General features: G+C 40.0%; 2 protein-coding genes across 8 annotated transcripts in view; both read left to right on the forward strand.

Moving 5' to 3' along the window:
* LOC131217002 (leucine aminopeptidase 1-like) overlaps window positions 1-1,009 on the forward strand; it is a 39,835-nt gene extending 38,826 nt beyond the window's left edge. For all 4 annotated transcript variants that reach the window (XM_058211674.1, XM_058211677.1, XM_058211675.1 and 1 more), the window contains one exon: window positions 620-1,009. In XM_058211674.1, the coding sequence (XP_058067657.1) occupies window positions 620-751 (132 nt within the window). In that variant the 3' untranslated portion in view covers window positions 752-1,009. The remainder of the gene's footprint in view (window positions 1-619) is intronic.
* A 1,798-nt stretch (window positions 1,010-2,807) lies between these two features.
* LOC131217003 (V-type proton ATPase subunit G-like) lies at window positions 2,808-10,966 on the forward strand. 4 transcript variants are annotated; one of them, XM_058211679.1, is made up of 5 exons: window positions 2,808-2,883; window positions 7,131-7,233; window positions 8,408-8,508; window positions 8,986-9,134; window positions 10,648-10,966. In XM_058211679.1, the coding sequence occupies exons 2-4, from the start codon at window positions 7,146-7,148 to the stop codon at window positions 9,127-9,129; spliced, it is 333 nt and encodes a 110-aa protein (XP_058067662.1). In that variant the 5' UTR covers window positions 2,808-2,883; window positions 7,131-7,145; the 3' UTR covers window positions 9,130-9,134; window positions 10,648-10,966. The 4 variants fall into 4 exon arrangements, 3 of the variants coding, with proteins under 3 accessions (XP_058067662.1, XP_058067663.1, XP_058067661.1); XR_009157153.1 differs by lacking the exon at window positions 2,808-2,883 and having other exon boundaries at window positions 6,991-7,233; window positions 10,648-10,700; window positions 10,906-10,966; XM_058211678.1 differs by lacking the exon at window positions 2,808-2,883 and having other exon boundaries at window positions 7,003-7,233.
* The last annotated feature ends 295 nt before the right edge of the window (window positions 10,967-11,261 follow it).

Genomic DNA, 11,261 nt, shown 5'->3' on the forward strand with positions numbered 1-11,261 from the left:
TGAGTGATGTTCGATGGTTAGCAGGAATGAGGAATTATAGGCATAATCCTCAGCAACTGGTGGTTTGCTTTGGTGATTGATTACATACATGCGGGGAGCATGGCTTGAAACATTAATCTGATAGGTCCTGGATGGAGAACACTGCTCTCAGATTCCAATCCTAACCCTTTGATGTTTGCTCATTTTCTTATTCTTCAATTTTCCATTGAACGAGGACAGGTGCCGCTTTTTCCTCCGTCGACCCTACTTTTGCAGGATTCTGTTTGATGGGTTATGATCTTCCAAACTGGGAGATATTTGGACCCATCAAATAAACAGGTCTGGATCTCCACACCATGGGCCCCACATGTACAGAATCCTGAACCCCTCAGCAAATCATACAATTGGTGAGGTGCACGACTGTAATTCCTCAGAAGAAAGTATCCCAATTAAGTAATGAGCCACATTGGCAGATCCCACCTTGGGTGGTAGCGACTCAGTGAATTTCCCGGCAAATGAATTCGATGGTCCTTGATTTCGTTCTTCCGAGCTTTGCCCCAGTTGTCAGATGGTCTGATTGAAAACTTAGATTAGTGAGTAATGATGAAATGAAATGACGATGAATTCTCCACTTATGCAGTTTGTTGATGAGAAGGTCCAGTGGCTTCATATCGACATGGCAGGCCCTGTTTGGAACGAGAAGAAGAAAGCTGCCACAGGATTTGGGGTCTCCACATTGGTGGAATGGGTTCTGAAAAACTCATCTGCTTAGCTCTCGCTGAAATTCTCTGAAATCAGCATAGCATCAGGTTTTGTTATAGGTGATAAAAAGCTCAATTGGGTTTTTGCCAAATCCAATTGGGGCGTGAAATAAAAAAGATGGATGTGAGTGGGAGAAAAGCGCAGTTGGGTGTGTGTAATTATTTATATTAACAATGCCATATGCTATTTATGATTTTGATCTCATAAATGCCATAAATGTTAGAATCAAATGACCTCTTCTTGGGGACTTTTGATTTTTATTGGTGAATGCTTGGAATGTATATGGATGCATCCTTCAAGGTATGTTTCACAACATACACCCAGATGCATACATGCCCATTTTATACCATAGAAATTTCGAAAGATCTGGACCGTCTAATGTCATGTAAATGAAAAAGGGAATATCATGAGACTGGGAATTGCAATGGAAGAGTGGTCTTCCTGACTGTAGGGCGTCATTTGGGAAATGTTAATCAGCGTCTTAATCTCTATTTTTAACCGTTCAAAAAACGGGTTTGAGAAGCTTGATTAACAAGCCAATGTGAGGATTATCTGGTGTGGTACGGGTCGTGTGAAGACTAGCGCTGACGCTACTCGAGCTCCAAGTTGTACGAACGGTTCAAAGGAGATCAAAGTTACATGGGCCCCAAAATGATGTATTTATTATATCCACATCGTTCATCCGTTTGTCGAGATCATTTTGGAGCATGAGCCCAAAAATGAATCATATCCAAAGCTCAACTGGACCACACCAGAAATAGCAGCGGGGATAATGATTTTCACCGTTAAAACATTCGTGAGGCCCACCATAACCTTTAATTTCCATCCAATCTGTTCATGAGGTTACGAAGACCTGGATGAAGAGGAAAAACAAATATCATATCGATCCAAAACTTCTGTGACCGCCAAAAGGGTTTCAATGGTAGAAAGTTCAATCCCCCACTGCTTTTTGCAGTGTGGTCCAATGGTAGAAGTTCAATCCCTCACTGCTTTTTGCAGTGTGGTCTACTAGATCTTTAGATCTGTCCTATTTTTCGGCTCAAGCCTTATGACGAGCACGGCAAATGGATGGACGGTTTGGATATAACAAATACCTCAGGATGAGATCCACAGAACTTGGTGACTACAACACACCAGCTAGATCGCTGGTGTGTGGTACACCAGCCAATCCGCTTCCAAATCATTTTAGGACATAAAGAGTTCAAGTAGGAGGGAGATCTGAAACTCTAAGTGGGCCACGCTACACGCAACATTGGAAATTGAACGGCCATTATTGAAACATTCTTGGATTTCCTTACATACAGGTTGGATGGCGTATAAACCTCACGGTGGGCCCAGGAATGTTTGAAAGGTGGACGTTTTCACCCCCACTATTTTCTATGGTGTGGTCAACTGTTGTTTTGGATCTTCCTCATGTTTTGGGATCATGTCACAAAATGAGGTGGAGAGACGGATGGATGGAGGGGATATACCACAAACATCACGGTGGGCCCCAGCAGCTGCTGATGTACCTCCTCCCTTGTGCACGTGCTAATGCACGTGACACGCTCCTGCGGATTAGGTACTACCCCGCCAGTTCGTAGCTCCCGACAGGCGGAGGCTCGGAGAGCCACTGAGAGGCGATCGAACCGTCCATCCATTTTTCAATATCATTTTAAATTATTCAACCAAAAATGGAGAATATCAAAGCCTCAAATCGATCACACCTACCTTTGAAAATTTCATGGGGACGACAGAAGTTTTGGATCAAGACGATATTTATTTTTTCAATTCACTCAGGTGAATATGACCATATCAACAGGTTGGATGGAAAATAAAAAACACGGTGGACCCTAAGAAGGTTTCAATGGTGGTCGTCCTAAGCACCGCTGCTTCCTGTGGTGTGGTCCATTTGAGCATTGAATCTGCCTTATTTTTGGTCCAGAACTCTAAAATGATATTGAAAAATGGATGGACGGTTTGGATAAATTCATACATCACAGTGGCCCCTCAGTGGCCCTCAGAGCCTCCACCTGTTACGAGTTCCGAACAGGCGGGTAGTACCTAATCCGCGCCCAAAATATAAACCAATACATCGCATTCGACGCCGAAGCAGCTTCTGCTGTGATTCTCCCTCCGATTTACTCTTTCACCCGATTTCTGGTATAATCCTCCTCTAGATCTCGTTCTGAAACCCTAGAAATCGTTTTTTATTTTTTTGCCCTTTTCTCCAATCGCGTTCTTGATTTTTTAAGATTTGCAATCTGATTTCTTTAAGATCTGTTGGAATCCAACCTGGTACTTGCTTATTTTTTAATGAATTTGATGTTCTTTCGTTCGATACTGTTTTGATTTATTTTTTTTGGTGTGTGAATTTCTTATGATTATGAAAAGATCAAATGTTTGATCCTCCATATGATTATATAAGCCATTGTATCTTTGTGATTTGGGGGTCACTTTCTTAGCATGGATTTGGTGGTAATAGCAAAAGGTAGTTGTGTCTGGCATCATCACCGGTAACGTCAAGTATGAAAATGATGTGAATTTGACTTCAAGAATTAGTGGGCCCCACCATGACGTTTAAGTGAAATCCACCCTGATCACGAGGTGCGTCACCCTATTTTAGCTGTCTGTGATTCAGACAATTGGGAGTGGGACTCCCGCCCTTGATTTTTTCAAGGCCCACTGCGATGATCTTATAAAATCCACTACAACCGTTAGATGTCAAGTTAAAATTTAGGCCTTATGACCAAAATTAGGCCCATCCGTGATTCAGGTGGGCCACACGAAGGGAAACAATTTGGAGGGTGAATGTTGCCCCATATATTGTTTGGGAGTCATTCAACCCTGGGTGTGGGTACCACGTCCAATGCACAATGATGATGTGTGGGGCTAATAATCACCAGTGTGGCCCCCATGATCATGCAATCTATGTTGTTGATCATGTTATTTCCCCTCATCGTGTTGTTACAGGCTTGGCCATGTCACATGGATCTGATGGAATGATGATCTATCGTTGGGCGATCTGTATATGTGGATGCCCTTGTAGGATTGTACACGGATCACGGAAAATTTGGTTGGTTAAGATTGATTGAAACTTGATTGGGTCATATATCATTCATTGGGGGGTCAGATTGACATGAAATCTGAGCTGAAGATTGCCCTCAATATGCACTGCAATGTGGATGGATTGGATTTGATGGTGGCCGGCTAGATCTGGATTGGGTGTGATTGTGGTCATTCATCTTCTTTTCAACGAATCTCATTTGTTTGAGATCAAATTGGGCAGAAACTTAAACGCCACCCGGTGATGATGTGCTGAAGGCATCTAACAGCTTGGATCAACCGTTTGATTGCCCAATCTAGGAGTTTCATCAGATCAATCCATGGTTGTCACATGGCGAGATCTGAGCCGCTCATTAATTTCTAATTGTTTTGAGCATTTTGAGCATGGTCTACATGCCTTGTTTATGTAGTGATTTTTATCTTGTAATGTGGATGGTTATGTGATCCCCCATGTTAGTAAGAGATGATCTCTCTATTCAGTGCATGAAGAAGGACACCTTGGTCTGTATTGAGCTTTATCTATACTTGTATGGTCATTGGTCACTGCTTTTCATGCATGGAAAGAGGGACACTGCAACCCCATCCTGTTTTGATGTACGGTCACCCATGAAAATCAAAGGCAATATATTCAGTGACAAGTTGGATAACCCTATGAGTGTGTAGGCAGGAACATTACAAAAATCCCAAGTGCATGCTTATTGAGATGTTACTAGTTCGGGTAATACATAAACCTCCAGAGGCAACATAGTGGATATGATAGAAGTATATTGCACATCCATTCAGTTACCGTGATTATGCAATGCAAGATGTTATGAGTGGATGTTTATGGTCACATAGCTTGAGCAATCATATTGGTCATATGGACATATGCCATAAGTGAGTTTTATGGAGGTATCGGCACCGTAACATGCAATTCACATAACTCTGTGCAGGAGTTGTTGATTCCTGTGGGGGCATTACTTGATTGACTCAGTGTCTGAGTAACTAAAATGTATCCCTAGCACAAAGAACATGATACGTCTGCATATATTAATTCAGGGCATTGTTTTTTGTGTTCATGCGATGCGATGAAAAAATGTCGAAACTTTATCCATTATTTGAGTTCATTACCACTGAGAAGTTGGTTGGAAAAAATATAAACTGGTCTCAAAACTGAAAAGCTAAAGCTGGTGCTCAAGATGGAGCGCGTGATCTATGTCATTTGTGATTTGTCCCCTATTCCTCCTAATGAGGATGATGATCATGAATCCCTGACTGTCTATACAAAATACACTAAGTGAGAAAGGGACAATGAAGTGGCCATAGTCTACACGTTGGCCTTTATATTTGATTTTGATATCCTCCGCAACAGTTGTGGAACATGATAAATGTGAGGGACATTTACCTACAGTTACAGGAAATACTCGATTCTCAGATTACAGCCAAAGTTTATACCTAGGAGAGAGAATATAAAACTTGAAACTAGAAGAGGATGCTCCTATAAGCGATCATATACTTAAAATGTATGAGATCTCTAACCAGCTTGAAATGTTTGGAGCAGCCAAGGAGGAAGTCACTATGGTAAACATGGTTTTCACGTCATTGACTCATATGTACAAAAGGTTTGCAGACAATTATAACATGAATAGGCTCACCTATTATGAGATGGATTTGCACACCCAGTTCGTCATCTTTGAGGCTAACAACAAGACTGAGAAATCGCATGTTGCTTATTTGACTAAATGTTCCTCTGATAACAAGCCCAAATCCAAGGAACTTAAGGAAGGAAGCCAGAATCATAACCCTGAAGGCCCACAGGTGGTGTCCAGAAGCCTGGGTAAAACATCAAGTAAAACACCGTTTCTCAGATGAATGGTCATTGAAAGGTATAATCATCCAATACTAAAGAACATATCTAAATGCTCACAGACCGAAACTTCCTCAAATAGGGTTTGTGTGGTGATTGAGCTCCCATCCTTGCTACGCTCCAAAGTTCAGGCTCTTGCAAGCTTTTGTCCTCTCTTCACTTCCTATCCCATTCTTTTTTACTATCTACACATCACAGTCACAGTTTGGCAGTAGTTAGGAAGTATGCATGTGATTATTAATTTAGAATGATTACAAAAGCAATACCTACATTTACCTCACAAGCAAACTCTCTTGAGTACGAAGCACTCACTCTTGAGATGTTCGGGTTTCCCATAGAGCCAACAAGGTCCTTTCTCTTTTCTGCCATTGCCCCTAGCTGACCTTTCTCTGACTTCTTGATAGATTTTAATTAACCTAGTTTTATAAATCCCTATATAGATATTGTCAAGTTTCTACCATGAAAAACTATAGAAGGGGAGGATTTCTTGTAGATCACCATCATTCGAAACTTTATTGGTTGTTGATGTCATTCCTTCAATCGAGAAGGCTCTCTCCCAGATCTATCCTATTTAAAGAAAGGAGCCAACATGCCACTCACTAGAGTAGGGCTAGTGTGGCGCGTGAGAGCCATCCACAAATGGATGTCTGGATGGAAGCAAGAGAGAGAAGATAGATTCTCTCTCTTTCCTCTTTTGTTGTCTCTTGCTCTTTCTAGTGATGATGCTCAGGGGTTGAAACGTCCAAGGATCTCTCCAATCCCTCTGGCATAGGATGTATTTAGTAGGAATTAGGCTTTTAGGGAGCGACACCAATATAGTGCTCCACTACCCTACAAACTTTTGTATGCGCTATTACCCCTAAAGTTTGTAATCCTGCCTAACCATGTACCCCAATCCCTCCACTTATCATGGCCATCCATCCCTAATCCAATAACCGTGCAAGTCAAGTGGTGTACCACAAGATCTCAACTGTTGAAATTACCATCAAGTACAATTAAAACCTTGTAACGGTTAAAACAAAAGATCAACAGTCAAAAACAGTTATGAAACCATTTAAAACTTTTTGAGTACCAGTGCCAGCGAAAAACCAATTAATGGATGGTTCGATCTACTAGGTCTTAGTCATAAGAATGTTACTTAGTAACCAATGGATCCCTTGTTGGATCATATGGGCCTCAATCGTATCCTAATGTTGGAATGCAACAATATACATATAAAGGAATTCAAATTTTCACTCTTTCTTTCCATATTTCGAATGAACATGCATTTTTTTAATATTCTTTTTGATACACTAATATGCTAAGGTGGCATGCAAACTTGTATATCTGGTGTAGTAGTTTCTCAAGTTCCTATGAATGATTTGTTCTTCCTACAGTTACTTCATATAATTCCATTTTCTAATAATATCTCGCCTTTGACTTCAATCCTTTTAATAGTGTTATTCCCTTGTGATCTAACATTGGCTTAATGAGGTTAAATATTCCTTTCATTTTTCAGTTCATATTTGCCATCATGGCCAACATGAAGGGACAAGGTGGTATTCAGATGTTGTTGACAGCTGAACAAGAGGCTCAACAAACTGTCACTGGTGCAAGAAATAGTAAAAACTTCATCTTTACACTTTTAAGTCTGAAACCCTTTTTTTGTAGTGCCAAATGTGGTGATAATCGTTATACTGATCCCTGTCGAACCAACTGTGTTGTTGATGGGTTAGAATTCAGGAACAAGAAGGTTCAACTGGAAATATCGACAAATTATTACATGATCTAAGGAAATAAAGAACAGTCCATTTCTACAACTTCATCTCTATCGATATTTTATATGAGAATATCTGATATAGTAATGATTCAATGGCTCAAATCCACTTTTCCTTTTCTTGATTTTAATTTTTCAGATGGATTCAATTGGAAGAATGTAATAGTAAGACGGTTTGTTGATTCATAATCGGAATTGGGTATTATCTTTATTATCTATGTTCTGGGAACAGAAATATCTTATTTAGATGCAAGATATATCAATGAAATGACTTCTTTAATTTCTAAAGTAGTCTTTAATCCAAGTGTTCAAACTCTAGGGCTGTTTTGGATGCACGAGTAAAATGAACTGGAACAATTCATTTTACTCGGAGGAAATGACACAAATTATGATGTTTTCTAGTGTTAATAATGAGGATGAAGCCCTCAAAGCGCACAAATAACGTACGCCAATGAGCATGTGTAGCATTGTGGGGAAACCATCTCCTACATCAGTTGGTAGTTCAGGGGAATCCTATGCTCTTTTCCTGCCTTATTTTTAAAGAAGTTGAAGGGAAATGTGCATAGGGAGTTACCTGCGTTACTAGCTTACAGTGGGAGATAGCTTCTACACAATATTGGATGTGGCCTTGGGCACATGTGATATCTTCCCAGCTCTTAAAATAGGTGTTGGGTTTCTTTTGAGCATGACTTGGAAGTACCCTAATTGTTGCCTGTAGACTTGGCTCTCAATATAATTACTGAGGGAAATTATAATTTGGTCATTTCTACTTCATTAAAAATAACTGCAATTCACATCCAAACACACCCTAGATATTTGGTATCTTATTAATCATGTCAATTGAAATTCAAAAATTATTATGCAAGTATCTACAATATGAGAGGCTTATTATTGCGTACTAGATTCAAGATAGTCGGTGTCTTGAATTTCAGATGCTATTTATATAGTTACATGTGGTTTGTTCTAAGGAAACTACTATATTTGTTTCAAACCCATCAAATCTTCTCCCCTTTTTGCAGTGAAAATGACGAGGTTGAGGCAAGCAAAACAGGAAGCAGATAGGGAAGCTGCAGCTTATCGTGCTTATTTGGAGGATGAGCATCGACGAAAAGATTTGGAGGTAGCTTTCTTTTGAATTTTTTCCTCTGTACTCTTTTATACCCCAAGTTATTTGAACGATATTGAAAAATGTTTATGGTATGGGTAGATAAGAGATCACTCATCGAACCATACATGGGGCCATGGTCCCAAAAAAAAAAAAGAGAGAGGCTGATTGGATGACCCTGACAACTCAGTCAGAGACATGGTCTAGAAATGGGCTCTTGTCCTTCCTTTCCTCAAGTTTTGCTAAGGATAGCTCAATCAGTCTCATTTTGGAGCCATGGCCCATATATGGCAGTGCCCGTGAGATGATCCAGATCTTGCAGACATCAGACATTTTCAATGTTCCCAATGGAACTCGTATGCAATAAGTTGTATGCAGGGTGAGAGTAGATAGATAATAGGATCGTATGAATCTTTTGATTTTATTATGCGGTTTGAATTCTCTGTTGTTTTTGTTGATTTTCTTCCCTTCTTTTTTTTGGTGTCTCTGTAGAGCAGTGGTTATTCTGGGTCAACTGTGAAGCGTCTTGAAGAGGAAACCGAAGTGAAGATCCAGAACTTGAAGAACATGACTGAAAGAATTTCATCTGATGTAATTAGCATGATCATGAAGCATGTCACAACCGTTAAAACTTAATACAGGTCCACTAATCCAACCTCTTTACTTTTTTTTGAACCGGGCCACTTCATCCTTGCTTGTTGTGCATCATCCAGGAGTCGGATGCATTTAGCACTAGATGTGGCATGCTCCATTTCCTGTTATATCCCGACTTGTGACATTGGGTGGAAAAATCATGAAAATAGTATGAATTTGGTTTTCCTTCTTTCTGTGCCACCCTATTTCATGAAACAAATCCTACTTCAGTGGTGGTGTTTCCAAATGGGTCGTAATTTTGGGGCCGTCTTAAGGCAATTTATTTCTGATATTATGATCCAAACCCTGTACGCAGTGTTACCGGCAAGGAGTGATAGTCAATATGAAAATACTTGTGTTTCCATGCGTAGTCATGTGGGGGTGTGATTATTCACCAACATGGATGGAGGACTTAATGTGGATGAGATCCAGCCCATCCAACAGATGGGCCATCCTATGTTTGGACCAGGGCCCAAAATCTGGCCAATTCGAAACTCAGCTGGACTACACCTTAGTTGCAGGGTCCTTACTAGGTGCTTCTCCCTTCAGATCCCCATTTCTGAATCTCTCTCCCGCTCCTGCTTCCTACATATTTCTACCTTTTTTACATTTTGAAAGAGACGCTTCCTGCTCCCATACCCGAATTTGTTGCAACTTCACTTCACGCTTAATCCAACGATAAGCCACACCAAGGATAGGAACTGAGATTGGAAGTCCCACATTAAAATTGCCCGAATTGTGTGGGTTCCACCATGGTGTGTATATGCCATCCAATACTCTCATTTGAGTTGCCATGTCAGGATGAATGGATTCCCCGAAAATCAGGAGATTTCAAGCATGCAGCCACTTACAAATTACAACTGTCCAAAGTATTCCCAGTTTAGATGTATCATCAACCGGAAATTACACTCACTTGATTATCTGACAATTAGATTGGTAGACATTTATTGGACCACAAATGAAAAGCATCCAATGGTCCTATTTCAACAAGCATCCACCAGAGGTTAGGATTGTTCAACCAATCTGATTTTCGGACTGTGACCAGGTTCCCCAATTTAGCCTGTTTAGTTTGAGGTAATGTATGCCATGCATACAATTTCCATGTGCCTGTATATCCAGCATTATACACTGCCTGTATATGATATAACTCCCCATGACTTAAAGCAGCCCTTGTGACAGGCATTATATGATGTTTAGATCCATCAGAACCTTACATGTGGAAACACTAGTATAATCATCCGCTCCGTCTGTCAAGTGTGTATCAATCATGGAACATGTGGAGAAGTGATCTGGTGATCCAATTGGTCCATCCTACCATGATGGATGGTCAATCCTAATTGGTGCACTTCTGATTGTTTCATGTTGGCCATTGTGATGGCTAGAAACTATTGGCAAGGGGTTGGATGGATTGTCTAGATTACCAGACTGTTGTGCTGCATTTATCGTTTTGGTGGAAGCTGCTACATATGATGCTAATTCGTTTCTCTGTTCATAGTGAGATGATCTGTCTTTGTGTTGCAGGTAGCTGTGGTGAGCATAAAGGGGAAGATCCTTTTTGGGCTACTTTTCTGATGGTTTGTCTCTTATTCATTATTATTTTTATTTTTTCAGAATTATTCTTTTGAATAGATTGTAATAAAGCCTGAGAAAAAGAGAAATCATTGGAGGACATGGATTGTCGGTTACTGACCGTTGGTGATTTTTCTTAAATTTAATTTCTCTATTTTTCAGTGGAAGTGATCTGTTTTTGTTTTGAAATTTTTATTTTTATTTTTTCAGAATTATTCTTTTGAAGAGATTGTAATAAATCCTGAGAAAAAGAGAAATCATTGTTGGAGCACATGGATTGTTGTAGGTTACTGACTTATGGTGATTTTTCTTAAATTTAATTTCTCTATTTATCAGCAGAAGTGATCTGTTTTGTCTTGAAAATGAATGCCGGAAATAATTGTAATATTTTTCTTAGAAAGAAGGAAAGAACAGAAACTCCCACAAAATCTTTTAGGGTGCGTTTGGATTCACCAAACATCCTGATATTTCAGGTAGGTTTCGGGTGCCCATAAGGTGGGCCTGATGCCTTTGCAAAAAAAATCAGTCTGGTCCACTCTTCAGTTGCGGTCAGTGTACGGAGCAAA

This window comes from Magnolia sinica, chromosome 10 (genome assembly GCF_029962835.1).
Source record: "Magnolia sinica isolate HGM2019 chromosome 10, MsV1, whole genome shotgun sequence".
NCBI lineage: Eukaryota > Viridiplantae > Streptophyta > Magnoliopsida > Magnoliales > Magnoliaceae > Magnolia > Magnolia sinica.